Raw genomic sequence first — 20,556 nt, forward strand, 5'->3', positions numbered from 1 at the left:
GAAACCAGTTTTGCTCCTGACAATGAAATGGGATATATTGCCATGGGCTATCCATTATTATCAGTGCTTGCAGTCCAATCAAATTCCTAAAGTTATTGCTATGCGTGAAATATAAGAATTCAGAACTTGCTAGCAGCAACAACACAGAGCCTCTATTTTGCATTTACAAGACAAGAATGACATGAAATCTTAATATTATCTAATGTAAGAAACACCAGTGCTATTGTCCTGTCAGGAGCCCGTGTACTGTATAATATCCAGAGAGCTAATGAGAGACCCTTTATGAGACAAGACTGAACAATTTCAACCTACAAAAACAAACAAACAAACAACAATGAAAACACCCAAAGGATCATCCCTTTTGATCATTTTGGCCAATTTTGACCATTGCTTTTCCACACAGGAAATTAGCACTCACTGAGAAAAAATATTGTTCTAACTTTTGCTTTTGCCTAGATGGTAAAACATTCACAGGATTATTAATAGCAAAGTCCTTAGGCAATTCCATTCCCTCTGATGTACTACTTCAGATTAGGCTCATCTTTGTTAAGAGTTGTAAGAAAATTTCTGAAGAGAGTTCTGCACAAGAATACTACACAAATTCTGTAATTGTTCTTTTTTTTTTTTAAATCTTTGCCTACAGTATGCTGAGATATACTACAGTAGGCTGAGACATAATGTATTATGGACCCAAACCACAAAAATTTTAGAAGTCTGCAGCAAGTGTACTGTCAAGACAGGTGCTATTATGACTTTTTCAAGTTGCTGTTCCCATTACATTGTTCTGTTTCTCTCCCACCCCTTTCCAGAAAAGCAGCAGCAAATTTCCATATTGAACAATGCTAACAAAATGGTCCTACAGGATGAAGAACTTTCCCCATGTTCTGCAAAGTGGCTCTGTGTAGTTCAAATACAGAGAAAAATTTCTCAAAGTTTATTTCATATAAATTGAATGACAAAACCAATTACTGAAAAGGACCACCTCCTGCACCTGACCTGCAAGTAGCTACATAAGAAATAAAAGAAAAAMCACAAAACTACGGCTTTCTTCCATGAAGAAGCTTAAGTAGTACTTCCTATTAAAACTTACAGAAAACCCCTCTTAAGTATTCAAATTACAAATTTTTAGTACCACAACAACAGCTAGACAAAGCTTTTAGGGTAACCAGGTGCAGCAACTAAGCTTAAAAAGCTGGTTGTTTTGTGCCTAATTAACATTCAGTTCTTGCTCAGAAGATGGAAAATAAAGAAACAATAAGAACTAGTCTTCCCTTTACCTTTTGTGGTACAGTTGAACAATTTACATTTATACTAGCCTAAAATACTAGATCAAACATTATCAAACAGTGGTTGACCATTTAAGTGTACTGTTTCTCGAAAAAGATCAAGGTTCTAGCAGCTTAGTATACATGACAAAGAATCAGCTTTTCATTTTGTCATTTTAAAAACGTCCAAAGCCGAGGATGTATTTAATGATAACTTATCTTACTGTGCCAGGAGGCAAATGGTAACACATACAGGACTGACAGAGAGGGAGGGCAGGCTGGAGCGTCGGTGCTTGCGTGGAGAGGCAGAGTGCATGGGCAGGACACTTTCCAGGGCTTTAGAAAGCTTTTCTGCAAAGGTTTCTTCAGGGACAGTCCGAAGGCAGAAAGGAGAAAGAGGTGCAGACAGCGCTGGTGGTGGGGTGGAAGGAGCACTGAGAGGGATGCAGGACATAGAGGGAAGAGCAGGAAGGTGGGGGACACAAACTGACATGCTACGACCACGTTGAGGCTAAGGAGGAAAACAAAAGTTAAGAATTGAACACTTCAAAAAAAAACAAAAAAGAAAAGAAAACCAGCAAAACAGTAATGATAGAAAAGAAATGCAGACACACAGTGATAGGCCCAGTACTAACTACTATGTATGCAAGAAGATATGAGAATGCTGAATGAATGCCAACATACACAGGGAACAAGATATATGCACCTTTGAGGACTCAAGTTTGTCTTATATTACTGAGGAATGAGGAAGGTTTCCTAAGGCCCTTACAGGAAGCATACTGAGGGCACAACAGACAGGAGAGAATATCTGCTCTGGTGCCACTGATGTGGCATTTGCAGCATTTGGTAGTTTGACAAATGAAAAAACCCTAAACACTTACTGACCAAGCTTTCAAACATCCCTTCTGGCTTTGGTGAGTGGATGTATCTTTATACATATTGCCTCGCCAGTCTCTCTGCTTGGGCCCTTCCCAAGTTAACTGGGCTAACTAGATACAGCTGGTTCTTTATTCATCTAAAGCATTACCATAATAATTTAAACATTACAGATTCCACAACATGAGCTGTGGAAAAAAGTTGTTTCAATATTTGGAAAATGCAGTAAAATCAGCCTTTCAGAAAAGCATTTTCCAGATGCTGGGCCAATAAAAGCACCAAGATTTTGTAATCTTGCCACAACCCAGAAGACAGTAGGTCAAAATCCAACCAAATCGGAAGAATATGAATTACTTTTAAAAAGAAAGTGAATGGAAAGATGAAGTTTTAGGGAGGCAGTCTTCAACAACAAGATTTCCTTTTCTAATGGTATAAGCTTCCTGCAGATATTTCTGCACAATTTTTTAATAAAACTGAAATCAAATACAAACCTCCAGGAAAAAGAATTCAGAAGTCTAGTGGAAATTTGTGGGTTTTAAGACTTCTGATAAATCTTGCTAAACTGCTCAAAATCTTGGGAGAGAGGGACAAAAGGGAACTCAAAAGGTTAAATACTTCACTCTGTCCCAAGGCGAGCCTAGTTACACACGTCATTCTTGATTAATTTGTCTAGCCTGTTCAGAGACATCTCCAGAAAAGGAGAGTGCAGTGCTTAACTATCCTTGTTGATTAGAAAAAAAAAAACCTTTCCCAAACAATAATTTTCTGCTGCAATTTAGGCCCATTATTTCTTGTCCTCTTTGACAAGGACGTGGAGATCAGATTACTCTCTTTCTCTTTTCCTTTTACATACTTTCCTTTACAGCCTTTACATAATTAAAGCTTTCTCTCTCCTCAAGCTTATCTTCAATAGACTCAACTTAATTCTTTCAGTCTTCCGCATAAACCGTATTTTCTAGATTTCTGGTGATTTTTATCACTCTCCTCTGAATTCTCCCCCAATTCACCCTGATCTTCCCTCAAGCAGGGTGCCCAGAATAGACTTACCAATGGCCAGGAAGAGTAGAAGAATTACTTCACATAGCATGTTTGCCTTTTTCACAACAGCATGATGTTTTTGACCATGTCCAGCTTGTGGTCCAGTGTAATCCCTCACCTTTTTTTTGGCAGAATCGCTGCCTAATCAAGTTGTTGTTTATCCTGTCCTCGTGTAGCTGATTATTCCTGTTTAAGCATGAACCTTGCATTTGTCCTTATTGAACTGCATTCTACTTCTTTTTAAGGCCATTTCTCCAGTTGTCAAAAACATTTTGACTTGTCATCCTGTCTTCCCAACAAAACTGTTAGTAGTTCCTGTAGTGTTCTACTCCATTCTGTCAACCTTCTGGAACCGCTGTCGTCATCATAGAGCATGTTTTAGTAGTATACTAAGCAGCTTGACTATGCATCTGTTATGTGCTTGTTCTCCCATCCTCTCTCAAAAGATTATGGTCCTTCAACCTGGAAGCTAGCCATCCCAAGACAGTGAAATGGCTTCTGGTCCAAGATATGATATGCCAAAAACACCAAAATATGGTTTACCCAGAGCAAGAGTTTGTTTAGAGGGCTTAAAAACTCATTTGATCAAGGAGTAGCAGTACCACAAAGCTTCAGGTTAAGTGTCTTTGGAAAGGATGGAGAGGCTTTGCTTGTGAGTGAAATCAACATCTTTTTCAAAAAGCTAATAATGCCAAATGAGTCTTCAATAAAGTTTACAACCACAGGTACAAAAAAAGAAAAAAAAGTGAGGACCCTTAAATCTTAGAAGTGTTGCTTCTTCTCCCATTATGGTATTACTACATTATACAATAGCCTGTCTGCCTCAGGTTTAGATTTTTACTTGTTTAAAAAACAAAAGACAAGGGAACCACTGAAGACAATACAACAGTAGCAGAAGTTCTACTCTAGAGTTGGAGTAGATTTCTGCGTATTCTCAAACTACGTTCTAAAACATACCAGGGAAAAAACATATCAAAAAAAAAAAGGGCAACACAAATGAACATAGTAGGAAAGGTATTTGTGCCCAATGCAGACTTTCCAGGGAAAATACGCATGGCAACTGATGAGCAAATCAACACAAGCTAGAAATAAAAGTGGGTACAAGGATGTGGGGTCTTTTCAGTCTGGAGTTCTCACATGCAGCATTCTATAACAGTTAAAAATCTTACCTGCGGAGTCTGCAATCAAAGCCTCACAGAACATACATAGCAGTTTCATACTTATATAGCAGCTCAAATTATTCTAATCCCTTCTTCAAATCAACCAACAACTTGATCCCTGGTAACTTCATATACACGCAAAGTAGCTCACAACATCTTTCTAATTGAGATTAAATGCTCATTTTCATGAGATAACCTTGTTCTCACGATGTTACATCTGTCCAAAAAAACTGCTAACCTATTAACCCATCAATTTTGCCTCAATGTATGCTCAAGATCACATAAAAGCTTATGCTTTAAGGACAAATATGCCTTGCATGTTTTTACTAGCCATAGCCCCATTGGAAAAATATCCCATTTACTGCTCCCATGCAGAATTTGTATTGCATGCAAAACATAGAAGGTTGGTTGTGAGATTTTCCTCTCACCTTTCGAGAGAAATACAAAATGAAATAATTCCATGTGTTTGTGATACTGTAAGTTCTGGCTTACCACTGCAGGTGACTGATATCCTCCATGCTGTTGTGACTGCACTTGGCCAACTGAAGCCGCATATCCCTGGACTGCAGCTGTTGAAATTGACTGGTCATGCTGGGAACCATAGGACACAGTTTGTTGACTGCTCACACATGATTCGGTATAAACAGATGATCCCTGGCCACTGTCAACTGTCCCATCAGCTGCAGGTATTAAGGATAAAAATCTACATTTCAAAAACTGCACACTGGATTCACAATTTAAAGATTTAACAATCAACCAAATACTAGATTGTGTTTGTGTCATGCCATGTCAACATTATCAGCCTTTTATTTTTTATAGTATTTAAGCTGGTGCAAAAATAGAGAATTCTTTCTTCCTCAGTATAGTAATTCTTTACTAGTATGCCTTCCCTTAACCCACAGAAAATCATTAGTTTCAGGAGGTTTTTGGAAAGATACTTTAAAGCAAACTACGCTTCCTACAAAATGTTGGGCTGGAAATAAAAACTTAAATTCCATATTGTTATGGTCCTCAGCTGATCTTTCAGATTTCTTTTTTCCCCAGAAGTATAAAACAAGCCTGTTGTGCTTGGCTGTCAGATGTCTCTCAAGTAGGTGTAGGCATCATAGAGAACTTGAAATACCAATTACCTATACAGCAGATAGTAATGGGTTTTCTAACCTCATCATTCTAATGTGGAAGTTCTCATACCATCATTATTCAAATATTGATGATAAAATTGTGGGTTGGCAGAGGAGGGAAAGCTAGGAATGTTAATTTATCTTGCAATGTACGGTCTGCAAAACAGGAAATTAAACAATTTTTCAGAAACTGAATTATGAGCTGAACTACTTGTGTCAATCTAATTTCTACCTGAAACAAAAGTTAACAAGCAGACAAGTGTTTCTGGTGGCTCTAACTGCACTCATGTAAGTGTGGACAACTGTCTACAGGGCCAGAAGTTACTGTCCTTAATAGCAGGGCAGCAAAAACTAGGACATTTGTTCACACTTCAGGTGCCCCAGTTAATTTAATGTATTACTTAAAACACAGGAAAATAATTTTGTGCTAAGACGCTACACTGTGGATTGTGCCATGACTTGGCTCAGCTAAGGCACAGGAATGCATTTTATTTTGCTACGCCTTCTAGTGGGCTAATGTTCTTCAGGAGTCAGCAACATCTTAAGATATTTGTTACTATACCCACCAGGAGTTTAAGACTCCCTAAGCAGGGGAACAGTATGTGCACAACAAAGATACAAAATAAACCAACTGACGCACTTACAAAGAATAGATATACTGGGTTGCTGGAACTGCAGTTGTTGGTGTTGATCAGCTTCCGGTTCTTCAGGTTCCACTTGTGTAGAAACTGAGGCTGAAGTAGTGGGGACAGAAGTAGTACCAGTGACAGATTGAGGATGCTTTGACCCTGCATGGGAAACACTTGATGGTTGCTGTTGCTCCTGCTGTTGCTTTTGACTACTTTCTTCCTGCAGCTTCTTCTCCTGTTCTTCTCGCACCAATTGACGCTGCTCTCGCTTTCGCTTAATCAAAGACACCCTGTCCTTGATAGCTTTCGCCATTGTCTTGTGATCCCCTTCACAGACATAGCCAGATTCCACCTGAAGGAGGATACATTCACAGAATTCATACTGTCAAACACAGTCGCTGTTGTAGTACTACACAGAAGTTATCGCTCTCTTGCACTAACTCCTCATTCCCAAACTTCTAAAGAGGTTTTATTTCAGGACAGTAAGAAAACAGTAAATGCAGAGACTGACTGACTACATTTCAGTATCGGAGAATGACAGTACCTTCAATGCTTTGTAAGACCACCACTTACCATTTCCTGTGCTACATCCTCTGGGACATCTCTCTCCAAGTCAAAGGAAAACTCTATGGCCTCATTATCTTTATATTTGCCCTTGAGTTTTTTGATGTCTTCAATTCGCAGCCAGAGCTTAATAGCAATTTTTTCTCCATCATCTTCCTCTGCTAGTTCTACCCGTACTCCAGTCTCTTCTTGGAAGAAAGCATGATTCAAAAGGTCCTTAATAGCATATCTAGCATATTGGGAAAGAGTGTAGAAAGCATAYACAGTTAATAGGTTTTGATAAAATATTAAGGGATATCCTTGCCTGATAATCCTCCAAATTTATTTCTCTACATTTCATGCTTCTCCCATTAATCATTTCATAGTGTATAGTTCAAATTTCTCTTTTAAAGTATGATAGAGAAATTCAATACAGTGATACTACAGATATACAAAAAGCATGCACTGGTCAATACAATGGAAGTGCCAAGAGATTTTAAGCCAACTGAACTGAATGGGCTCTGTATTAACTGAAATAACGAACAAGAAACTTTGAAGAAACAATTTGGTTTTGTTGAAGATTAAGATCCAACACACAACCTTTACTCCCCACATCAGTACAGTAATCTAAATAGACTAAATTAAATATTTTAAGATAGCATCCAAAATCTCATCTAGTTAATTCAGCACTGGTTAAGCACCACATTTTCCCCTTTAGATTTTGTACTACTTTTGAACCACTTCATCTTGTACTCTGCTTGGCATAATTAGAAGCTTTGTCCTGAACTTGCAATGCTACATATTTCTTCCGACAGTGGAAATTGAGCTTGGCAATAACAGGCTTCAGAAAAGTTTAAGCAGCAGAAAAGATCATATTGAGAATCAGTTTTCATTTGACGATTCTTCGCATTTAAGTTATAGCTATGGGCACAGTTAGGAGATCTAGGATTTAATGCTGCTCCAGAAGCACTGTTTTCAACTATGCCCCTACACAAAAACATCCTCTACAAATTAAGATATCAGACAAGACAAAATAGAGCAAAGCCATCACCCTATACTACAGAGCTGACTAAGCTTGACTTGCAGTCATACTAGCTGTACAGATTTGTGACCGGTATATGACAAGTGTAAAGGTTACCAGTTACCTAACCAACACAACAAAAAGACAATCTATGCTCATATATGCACAGTGTAACAGCAGGAGTCTAAAAGTTAGTTGCTGAGGGGAGACTAAATGGCAAGGAGTAAGTGATGTGCAGCCACAAAATTACCTTGTGGATAGGAAAAATACAGAACTGTTTAAAACAACTGAGAAAGAGGACAGAAATTAAAAATACGCAGCAACATCATCAAATGTAGGACTTAAAGAGTTATTAGAAGGGGATGAATCAACATCCATGAACTGACAAAAAATGGCTCTGGACAGAAAGCTGAAGGGGAAGGCAGGGGGTGCTAGAGAAAGGCAGAAGCATTCCTAAATCAGACCTTCAGTAGCAACAACTGTGGAAAAGCAGAAAACAAAAAACTCACAAATGAATCAGCAGTTATACTATTACAGAAAATCTGTAAGTTAAGCACTTCAAGCAGAAATCATCCCACAGAAAATGTGAATAAACATGAACAGAAAGAAGTTAGAACAAAGAGCCCACAAAGTGATGAGCCATCAAATGCCAAGAGAATCAAACAGACCAGGAGGGGGGAGAGCATGAGGAGCAGAATGAGGAACCCAACAAACAATCCAAATACGTGGAAACCTGGAAGGACTGCCATCACTATTTTACTGACTAGCTCAAAGTTGTAGTAAGAATGGTGTATTTTCTGAACAGACAAGGATGGTTACTATAACATTAACGCTTTTCCTGACAGTGTTTGCAAAGAACCCTCTAACACAAGCATCAAATAAGAACCTATCAAAGAACAGAACTTGCAGAATTAGTAGTACTCACATCCTAACTTTTATCAAAACAGTTCATCCTAACAGTTATAGAATCAGTGTGTACTGAAAAGAACTTACCTTTCGCCTTTGTTTTGCCGAATGCATCCCTCAATAATCTCCTTCACTTCAGGGATTGCTACTTTATCAAAGCTGGCTGGCTTGACACCCTGGAACACAGAAGTAACAAAAGAAAACCAGGAGGGCCCACTTGATTTAAGTTGTGATTGTGCAAAAACTTACTTACAGAACAACTATTACTACTCAGTAGATCATTGGCCTGAATTCCTTACTAGTGCAAACTAAAGAAATCTGACCCCAACCTTACTGTTCAGCTGTTTGTTACTAACTTTTTCAAAAGTGGACTTTTTTCCTGTTTCTTAATTACACCTCCATGACAAAAGGCTTTGGCAGTTGAGCACCGAGTTATGCCAAGAGTACCTTTAAATTCTTATGGAAGGAGTGTTGGTTAGAGGAGTATACACAGACCAGACTGAGAAGGGAAGGAAGTAAGTAAGTTTTTCCTATTGTAATAGTAATGCACAAGTGCACATAATTAACTTAACAGTTAAAAGGATTCTGTTGCTTCCTCTAATGTTTCCAGCATACCATTATACCAAGTAATTTGGACAGAGATTCATTTTACAGGAAATGAACTTAGCCAGAAGATAGCATCTAACTGGATCATTAAAAAGAAAAAAGAAAAAACACCACAGCAATAAAAAACCCCACCACACACTTTCCTATATCTTCGCCCTTCCCAGAAGACCTACTAAACCCAAACCACACTGTTGTATGATTGCTGCTTTGAGTTCAAAAAAAGTGAACTTTGTAATATGGTCCTTTTCAAAAGCCCTTCAGCACCACGATGCAATCCCTTCTCCAATGCATGATAAAGCCATAGGGGGCAGAGGAAACAAAACCTAAGTTTAAACCCTTCTTACAGCAAAATCAGCTGCTCATACCAGTCAACTAAACAGACCACAAGCACTGACCAGCTGGAAATTCTACAAAACAAGGCAGGCAGAGAGCCGAAACCATCATTTCCTCATGAGCAGAACCTCTATTTCAGGGGCAGTTGTGCACAAAGGCAGAATCTGGCACCCCATTTCACTTGATTCAGCCTCTACAATCAAAACTTTAAAACAGTAGATTGAGTGTGGCTGGAGCCACCATGTTTAAACACCCTTATCTATAGGGCCCCAGTTTTCAGACCAAACAAACCTGACATCTGTATCGCTTGAATTCAGTAACTAAAAGCCTGTAGTACTACTGTAGAGTACTCAGTATCACGTACACTTGACACATGACCCTGCATCACTCATGAATTACAACTAAGCAAAACCAAAAAAAAAAAAAGGAAGAATAAAAATCACAGAATCTGAGGTACAGAAATAAATGTAATAGTAGTACAAGCAATATGATTTGCACCCTGACCATGTAGTACTTCTCTCACTGTACAAAACAGTATAACTTCCCAGCAGACAGGGACATCCAGACATGACCCTTCACCTTTCTTATGTTGCCAGTGGAAAGGTAGTCCTGAAATGGAAAGGCTGAGAGTCTCCGAACTAACCCTTTGCAGCTATTGATCTTTATTTAACTGAATATGGATTTAATATGATAGTGAGTTCCACCTACATTCAGATACTACTTTTTTCTTGGCCAGACAGTGCAGTACATTGACTTCACATGTTCACTGCCTAGGATGTTCTGTACCCCACTCTGCCAGGAGAAGGCACACTGGACTTCAACAGGTGCAAATGCAAGACTGGGAGAACACAAGAGTTCAGTCTTTCAGTGAACAACAGTACTATTTGCGGTTATGTTTTACAAAGGTGTTGTGTGTGCATCTGGAACTAAAAAAAAAAGGGAGCAGAGGACAAAAACTGAAGTACATAGGTCTCATTTGATAAAGACTTCCTATCTTACAACTGCATTCTGGATTATCTGTTTCTTTGCACCAAAATATGCTCTTATGAAATTCTGGCAATTGAGATTCATGGAACTGAAGAGTGTGTTGTGACAAGAATAAGCCCTGAAACACAGCTTTTCAGTGAACATTAACTTAATGCTTTTAAAAGCTTCAGTGAACATAAGACTTTTGGAGATCAATGCCTCAGCTGATAAGACACCGGACCAAAGTTTGTGCGAGTGAGCTTAAATACAGTAACCAGGTCATGTCATAAATCTCCAGCTTTCCAGCAGGACATCAAAAAGCCCTACACTCTATTACAAGAGATGTTTTATACAACTGGTTTTAATGTTTACTACTTGCATTGAATTCCTGTTGCATTTGTCTCTGCTTATATAGTAGAGGTTGGTCACAGTGATAGTCAACTTTTTTTTATAGCCAAGCTTAAAACGGCCCCAGGAGCTCAGGCTCATATGCGTATAGATAGATCTCTATATATAGTGTTCCCTCTCTCTGTATATACATATATATAATCTCTGTAACAGTTATTTTTATTATTTATTGTATCTAAATTTTGTACCTAAATTTGAGAGACAAGTCTAAAGTTTACCGCATCTGAGGCTCCTTAAATAACTAGAGCCCCAGACATAGCAACAGCTTCCATGTGTGTACATTTACATTGTGACAGTAAAGGCAGATGTCAAATCTCTGATACAATCTTATTTCAGAAAAACAGAAAAGCTCAGATAAGCATAAAACAACTGGTACAGTAGAATACTAACATAAGGAAACCAGAATATGAGCTTTCTGTTGAAAGAACAAAGCATGTGGTAAAAAAGTCAAGAAGTCTGAAAAGGTGAAGTTAAGAAGAGGTTTTAGAATCAATGATCTAGTCTGCTAGCCTACATATCCCCAGCCTGAAAGAAATCAAATACTTGTTCAAAAACCTTTAGGACCTTCCATGAGGGCTCCATCCTACAGTACTCTATTTTGTAAACTCCAAAACAGGAGTTCAATTAAAAAGAAAAATGCCCTCCCAAGCCCCCTTCACCATATTTTCCATTTTCCTAACTGTTCCTCAGAAAAATCTGGGACACCCTCACACTAGGGCCTAAAACCAATATGGGATGAGCAACAAACAGCTACACCTATTTCTCAGTTTGTTCCACAGTCCATAGGAAGGGTTGTCTGAGCCTAGTCTATAGCGCTGGCCCAAGGCCCCTTATGCTGAAGGTCAGACCACTTAAGTGTCATCAGCTTTAAAGAATAAGTAAATAAAAAAATCAAATTTTTTTCACCTTCAAGTGCTAGGGAAAGTGTCAGACTATTTTACATACCACGGCAGAGATGAAAACTATTTTACATACTAAGACCTATCATTCAGATATGAATAATAGTAATTAAGAAATTTGTGAACCCTTTTCCTCCCCAGAACTGACTACACAGCTTAATCTTTCCATCACAGAGAAACCAGAGGGAGGCCTTGCAATTCAAATGACCTTCGTATGTCCTTAAGAGCTCATGTGAGCTGTGCAACCAAACATACTTGAGTTCATAAACCCAAAGACGCTCAAGGACATACCAAGCTACTCAATATTTCCAGGTTCAAACACTTCAAATGCTGGTACTGCAAGATAGTTACGTTCTTGTATGTCTCTTCCCATTTTCCCCTTGTACCCCAAACCCACTTGGAAGAATCACAGGACAACTCCAGTCTTCAAATCTATTGCTCCCATTCCCCCGTGGCAGTTCAAACAGAACTAAATACTTCAACCGTGTTAGCATTTTTTCTGAATATGCAAGGGAAAAAAAAAAAAAAAAGGAAGATCTCTTGCATAGAAAACAAATGTGCAGAATAGGTATAACAGAGACTCACAAGAAAATCAGATTTTCTGAAACTGTGGTCTAAGATAGCAAAACCTGACACTGCTACCAAAAGCAACAGACTTCTGTTCTCCATCTCTCATTCCCACACCCATGCCATTTCCTCCCTTCTGCCAGCACAAGCATTTATACAGCTGCAAAGTGAACCACATCTTGATATTTATCAAACTGAAAACAAACCCAGACAAAAAGAGTGCAGCAGTTTTCAGGGAGATGAAGTTCTTCATTGTGGTTCACTGCATAACCGCGCTAGCTCTCAGGCTTAGAGAAGGAAAGTGTGAGTGCAAGAGCTAACCAGGGCAGAACTGCTTCTTCTGACCACAGTGCTGACTTAAAAATAAAAATTCCTGAACATTTACATTTTGCGAGAACACCCATACCTTTAGAATAGGGTTATATATGTAGGTACCAGAAAGTGCAACAGTCCAGAAGTAAACTAAATACTGATCTTACAGTCCTCTTAAGCATAAGCACAGATTTTGTATTCGACAAATCTTACATGTGATAAAATCTTATTTTATCTAATTTTATATTTTAATCAAATGAAAAAAATCTTGTTCCAAAATTTAAGATCCACATTTGTACAGTTGTATGAGCCATTAAAAACATATGTAGGTACTCTTAAAAATGATAGCTTTTCAACATACTTTAAACACCAAAGTAAAGGCTACCCGGGACACCTCTGAACAATTTTTACATAGAAACACATAATTTTTTTCAGTAGTTAGGTCATCGGGATCAGTGGTGTATCATCTCATTCCAATGAAAAAGATATAACAAGTAGTATTTGCTTCATAAGAGAAGGTACAGACAATCAGCACTAAGTGACTTTTACACCAAAACAAGCTAGAATAAAAGAGACAAAGTGTCACGTACCCTTAGCAGTGCTAAACTAAAAGAAAAGTGAGATGAATAACAACATCACGGATAGGAAACAGCAGGAACAATAATTGTTCCAGCCCGGCTGCTCAGAATTCTAATCCACGTTTTTAAAAAACTTACCAAAAAAAGTACAGTCAGGTTTGAAAGCTGAGGACCCAGTTTATGTAAACTCTGACAGGTTCAGCAGTTTTACGTGTCAAGAATTCTGATTCACCTCCAAAAGCTTTTACTTTGGCTACACATACTTAATCCCATACAGTGAAATTCATACATACCTCTTTAGCACAATCCTTGTGAGTGCAGCAGCAACAGTGGGAATTAACAATTACAAATATGGGACAAATCTCTCTTTTTGTGAAATCCATCAGGAAAAGAGAGACATGCACCAAAAAATTGGGTGCTCGTTTCCAGTGGGAACCTGCTAAACTGCTGCCTTAACGCACAGCAGAAGGAAAGCAGACATCGAAGCTAGAAGGGAGCATTGTTTTCTGTTTGAGACCTCCTGTACTTTTCCAAGTCCAGTACATGAGGTTGCAGAGATTTGAGTTTAATATCTGTTTCTGCCACTCTCAGATTCTGAATAGGGAGAATAAATGCAAGCAAGAGGTAAGCCTGTTCTTTTCTGCCTGCTCAGCTACCTCGGCAGAGGAGGAAGAAGAGGCAGTGCAGGGACGCTTTACTTCCTGCATGTCCCCACCTCCCCGTTTGGCTGCTCTGCCTATTCCCCACCCCAGTTTTCTGCCACAGTTTAAAGGCTGCACATAAGAACATCACCCAGTTGCACTCCTGCTCTGGCAAAAGGGCACTTTTAAACTGAGGGGAATGGGGCAACAGCATTGTTCTGATCAAGAGTTGCTGGCGCTAATTTTATACTTGGGGGGATGGGAGAAGGAAATAGGGGAAAGGCTGCTGTTTTTTCCTCTCCTCTTCCTTCTATGGAGCTACCTAAATATGCCTATAATTGACTAACTTCAATTTCAGCCTAACAGAACACAAATCAGCACTGTTCACTTAGCCAGCTCTAGGATAGGACAATGTATTTCACCTCCCTCCTTCCTGACCACCACATTCTGCTACCACTGGAGATGTCATCTGCTTTTCTCTTGCTGTGTGCTTAATATAAGGGAATAGGTGTTTTAAGGTGATTTTCAAACTGTTGGACAAAAGCAGGAAAGAGCATTATTGCCTGTTTTCCACCACACGTACACACATGATCTGCAGAGCTGTATTTTCTAACACCTCTTGCTCTACTCCAAAACTAATCCTCAAGTCTCACATCTTCTGTTCCTGGTATCTAGTTTCAAACAGACATTATAAAACTTGCTCACTAATAAAATGAGTTGTCTACAGCTTCAGTTTCTTCTTTTTTCCTTTTTTCTTTTTTTTTTTTTGGAAGGACACAGGAAGCAAGGTAAGGAAATCCATGCACATCATTTAAGATGTGAAGTGTGCAAATGAATTCTGACCAACCAGTGATGATAAACTGTGATAAAATTCAAGTACATTTTTAAATTTTCAAGACCACTTTTTACCTTCAACATCACATACTACTTAGTTCTTCAAGTATACCACAATTATACCAATGTTATTATTATACCATGCAATACCAGTGTTATAAACACAAACTTTTTGATACTTCACTGTGTATTTTAGGAATTCTCTCAGTCAGCTGTAGTGAACAGGGCCAAGAGGGGTCAAGGGAAAAAGGAGTCACTAAAGACACTGCTATGCCGAGTGGCCTTCAAACTGCTAGCTAGAAATTTTCACCTACACATCAACTACCGTTGCTTATCATCTCACTTTTAACAGTGCTTACTGGTACCTTGAATAAAGCATGTTGGAATTTTTTTTGCCACTGCTTATAATTTTTGTTGTTGTTGTTATAGTTGCCTTCAAACCAAAATGACACTCTGTGGTCAAAACAAATCCAAATCTACTTCGCAGGAACAGAATCTAATGTTTTACTCCACTTAATTAAGGCTACCTCTTTCTGGGGTGCACTGCACAAGTTGCACAAAAGGTTTCAAGAGTTTCAGCTTTTAAACCCTGCTACCTAACCATGTTCGCACTCTTTTCAAAAGTGCTTTAGCTACGGAGCTTGAAAGGAATTCTACCGTAAGTGATTAATCTTCTCAAACAAAATGTTCAGACTTTGCAGTTCAGAGGCTAATAGAATGAGCCGCAAAGTCAAATCGCAAAAACAAAGTAATTAAAATCTCCATACTTTCTTTTTGCTAAGTTGTTACCGACTAGTTTTAACCAGACCCAGGCTGCCACAAACCATTAATTCCAGGAATTTAAAGAGAACATAAAATTCAAGYGAAAAACAAGCTAGTGAGCCTACCTCCTTCCCCACAGTCTCAAAAAAGCCCCCAGGCAACAGTATATATAGCATTTAAATTGGTTTACCCCATGATCCTCTAAATATCACCACCTGCTATTAGTTACTTTGCCTGGCCCTCAAAACCTTTAACCATTTAAATGGTTTAACCACTTCCTCCCTTCTCCACCTCTCATGCTTCACCCTAATGCTATGTCTTCTTTAGAAACAACACTTCCAGTTTAGTTCCTTCCTAAATTTCAGAGTACATCTATAACCAAAAAATCCAGACTATACCATAATTCTCATCCTGGTCTAATTCAATACCTGCATTCTTATGTCTTATGAAAAAGAAGACTTCAGCTTASCATTTACCCAGTCAAAAACAGATAGTTGCCTACAAAAGCTAGATTTTATTGTTCTTGTCAAAAATCAAGATACAATAGTTGAGACTGCAGTAATGAAATCAAAAAGCCAACTGAACACATAAGAGAAATAAAAATTTAGCTTCTCTGATATCAGCATTTCAGCAGTAATTAATTCTGGACAATTGATAACTTTCTCAAGAATGAAATCAGTTAACCCCGCAAAATAAGTGCTGCATGAGATCAATATCCTAGTAAACAACATTATTGCGATACAAGTAATAGGACCAGATGAAAGCTTCCACTGGGCTCAATTTAGCTCATGAGGCACTATTCAGACTACTGTGTTAGCTAGGACAGGCCTAGTTGCCTTCTCCTCTGGTCAAAAGCAAAAATTGATTGCATATTTTTGAACCCAAATTAAGATACCTTTCGACTCAGACTAATCTACCATTATCCAGACCAAAATACCTCTCTCAGCTATTTAGGAGAGCTCTATGTCACTGAAATAGTTCAACCAGCCCATCTTCAGTCAGSAGAAGCTGGAGATACAAAGTTCACTCTTTGTCATACAGGTCTGTAAGTAATCCAAGTTCAACAATTCTTAAATTTTCCCAAACTGGCAGCCTTAAAGACTTGCAGCAGATTATTGTGCGTGCTCAGACTTGACAAAAGCATTATAAAGATAACAGAGGTGAGGTAGTATTTATACAGGCCTGCTTGCTGCAACCTGACTGATCAGAGTCTGGAAACTGTTTTCCTCCTCCATTTACTACTTACTCTCGAACAATTTTGACGTGTTAACAAACACAAAAGACAAGTCATATACTGCATAGTAAAAACAAACAAACAAACAACCCCCAAACATACAACATGATGAGAATTGTTATATGCACAAGGTATATTTATAATATGATCAATACACCCATACTAACTTCTTATTCCTGAAGTTTAATTTGTGAGGTTGCTTAAAATTAAGTATCTAGTAATTTGCATGAGCTCATCTTTGGTAAAAAGAAAACAGACTCCTCTTGTTTGACTGGTCATCACTACTTACTCTCTGTCATCTCTGTATTTGTATTCTGCAGCTGATCTCTAAGCCCAGAAGCTGAGGAACACTACGTGCTTATACAACAGCTTTGTTAGTGCCTCAATACTATATATTTACCTATTAAAGCCAAAACATTTACAATGTTAAAAGCTTTACAACTTCATGTATTTGAAAATCCATCCTATCAGCAAAGCTAATTTAGGACAGATGCATTGGGCTAAGGCTCTGTTGTTTGGGTTACGTCGTTTCTACACAGTAAAACTTAACAAGAATAGCTATTAATTCTTCCCAGACCCTGTTGGCTGCGATACTTTCCAGCACTCATAAGTAAAAGGTTATAACAACAAAGCAAGTAAAACAACCCCTGGATTTGTGATAGCACTGAACTGTAAATTACATCGTGTACTACTGTTGAATATACACCATGCATTACAACTGCCCTTTGACTAATTATCCAGCACAGTACACAGGCGTTTTAAGTTTTTACTTTAGACACACGAGTCCTCTGTATTTCAGAATCGCCCAGTAAATGAAAGTATCAATCAATTTCAAAGGTCAGAATCTGGAGTCCTTCTGACACTCTGAAGAGATAGATAGTTTTAGTTAAAAAGTAGGTGAACTAATTCACAGAACCCCTGGTAACTGCAGCACCCTTCTCTAGCGAGTAGCATAAATTATGTAAGCTTTAGAATAGCAAATTCTGTAACTAAAAGGTGGAACACAATTCCGCAACGTATAGCTTTCAAGCAATTACAGTATTGCTGCATTTAGTGCTTAGAAAGGGCATTGTTTAGAAATACGCAGCATAAGGATACAAGTTCTGATGCAGTGGTAAAGACTGATTGGACAAGTGGACTGAGCACCAACTTTTCAGTTTTTACTCTTGCATGAGAATGAAAAGATAAGATCAGTTTAATCTTCACACACAGTTTTTACCCTCACATTTAGCTGTAACTGCCTTTGCTTTTTGAACAAGAATATGCAGTAAATCTTGAACTACCTGAATGAAGCCTCTCTTTCAGGACTTCAGCTTGGAAACTGCTTTCAAAAAACACAAAAACAAAAAAACCCCACATATGCCTAGACATACATTTTGGCACTATAAATTTGGAATCGTGATGGTGAAACAATCAAAGCAAAAATATCTATGTTTTATTTCAATCTGGAAAATACATTCTTCATAAATAAATTTTATTAGCTGTGTTCTCTGCTTTAACAGCTACTAATTTGACAAAAAAACATCATCTAGCACCTATCTTAAAAATAAAGCAATACTAATTCGAAAGCAACAGATTAGATCCAGGTGGACCCAGAACTGAATTAAAAAACAAAAAAAACAAAAAACAGAAAAACCCAAACAAACACAATCCAACATTAAATCTTTCCCATAGGCCTCAAACACATTCACTACCTGGACTATCCCTTATAAGATACCTACTAACAGGACCAGGATTATGTTGCAAATTCTGAAAATAGTGCACAATTCAGGCAATGCACCATKAACACTCCTCAAAACTTACTGTCCCCTTTATTTTATGACTTATTCTAATAGGAGTGAAGGACCTCTATTAGAGTACCAAATATTCAGAAGAGTCCTAAAAAGTATCCCTGCTACACAGGGAACTTGGTGGGGAGGAGTGATAAAGTAGAAATGTCTCCAAAGGAAATTTACTTTACAACAAAGTCACAAGCTCATAGTGTTAGGAAGCCTCTAAATACGGTCACTGGACAGAGAAGCAACAACTCCTTTAGGAAAAAAAATATTATGCACGATAGGCAACAGAGTTTCTTACACACACTTTCTAGCCCGGTGTTTCTCTCTACCTCTAGGAATAAATTATTTCTGCAAAATCACATCAAACTTAGTAACTTTCACTCTTTAATATGGGCACAAACCAGAGCATGCAAGAAGACATACATATCCATATGTCTGTGCCTGTTCTGGGAACAAGGCTCTGAGTAACCTAGGGGTAACTACAGAGAGCTTAYGAAAAATTCTGGTGGAGTTCTGGCCTATGAATCACATAGCAACTAAAAAATAAGCTATTTTGAGACTAACAACACTTTGAGCTTCTATAAGACTAAAACTTTCCTGGACTCATCCCACCTCTATCCTTGCAGCACTATAGCAGTACAATCGGTAGGACAAGAAATACCAGCCCATCCATTAACATCAGTATTTTTGAATAATGGTCCTATGCTGACAAACAACATTGTGATATCAGTCTCCCCATAGCCACGATTAGCATGTCATTTCAGTGACTCATTAATGGTTCCGATAACACTGCAAAGCCAGGGATTTTAAAACACTGACCACCTCCCTGTTCCCAAAAGAAGAGTCAGCTTCCTGTCTTTTGTTAAATTAACAGGTAATATAAGAGCTAAACAGATGTCAGGACAAGGCAGAACATAGGCAAACTTCTCGTAGCATCACAGTTTTAGGAGGCCTGACCCTCATGAGATATTGAACTTTTTTTTTTTTTTTTAACTCAGTATCCTGCTAGCTTACCTAGGTTTCTAAAAAAAAACAAACCAAACCAAACCAACAAAAAACCCCACCACATTTAGGAAAACCACCACACAAGCAAATTTTAGAATTTCGCACTGAAAAAATACATTAAAATACATTAGATCTTGATTTTAGGCAACTCAGCTGAAGCTCACAGCCCCCCCCTTATTTTAATTCATGATCATTTTAAAATCATATTAGATGTGATTTAAATCTAATAACATCAAATCAAATCTAGTTTAAAATTGTAAAGTCATGCATTCCAGGCTCAGACGCTCATGAGCAGTATGAGTAAGAAAAATCCTCTTTTGTTTCAAACCAAGTTTGTTTTACAACACCAATATTGAGGAAACAATTGTTGTAATCTGGACTCTTTGGTGCGGAATAATATGAACACTTCTAAGATCAACTTGTAAAAATGACCTACATCTAAGAAAGAACTCATTTGAATGAGAATTCATTTTTCCTTCCAACTTCAGATATGATCAGCCCTAGCTCTGTAAACACTATAGTGCGTTGTAACTCAGAGTTCTAGCTGATCCTTCATGTTCCTTACCTAGATTATTTTCATTTAAAAAAGGCAAACCTAAAACAAAAACACATTTTTTTCCATCTTCCATTCTTAAGGCTTGTGCATCTGAATTGATGAGTCACTAACTGAACTTCCATACAGGAAGACTACTCCTCACTGCCATTATATATTTCTTAAAAGCCTTATTAATATGGTTGAAAATAAGACTGGTTTAAAAACAAAAATCCCCCAAAACACAAACAAACAAAAAAAAGAGGTGCACAGGAGAGAAGATAAGTGGTGAAGAGCAGGTATTCTTTAGTCYACTCACAGTGATGCTGAGGAACTGGATCTGATGTGCAATTTTTTTTCCATTTGATACTTAAGTGCCTCAGTTTTCTTTTTTCAATAAATACAATTAAAAGTTTTTCCTTTCCCATTAACCTGTTTCCTGTACTTGGTTGAAAGTGCACAGAGTTTTTCATTATCTACTTTAACAAAGGACTCCATTTGCACTTTTTGAAGATTCCCTCCCCTACTTTTCCCACAGATTT

General features: G+C 38.1%; 1 protein-coding gene across 1 annotated transcript in view; it reads right to left on the reverse strand.

Moving 5' to 3' along the window:
* The window catches only part of WNK1 (WNK lysine deficient protein kinase 1), a gene marked incomplete at its 5' end in the record, with an annotated part of 110,683 nt that overhangs the window by 40,798 nt on the left and 49,329 nt on the right, over positions 1–20,556 (reverse strand). The window contains 4 exons of the mRNA XM_026070333.1: positions 4,832–5,019; positions 6,105–6,441; positions 6,663–6,882; positions 8,647–8,735. Coding sequence (XP_025926118.1) covers positions 4,832–5,019; positions 6,105–6,441; positions 6,663–6,882; positions 8,647–8,735 — 834 coding nt within the window. The remainder of the gene's footprint in view (positions 1–4,831; positions 5,020–6,104; positions 6,442–6,662; positions 6,883–8,646; positions 8,736–20,556) is intronic.

Source organism: Apteryx rowi, unplaced genomic scaffold (genome assembly GCF_003343035.1).
Source record: "Apteryx rowi isolate R43461 unplaced genomic scaffold, aptRow1 scaffold_31, whole genome shotgun sequence".
Taxonomy (NCBI): domain Eukaryota; kingdom Metazoa; phylum Chordata; class Aves; order Apterygiformes; family Apterygidae; genus Apteryx; species Apteryx rowi.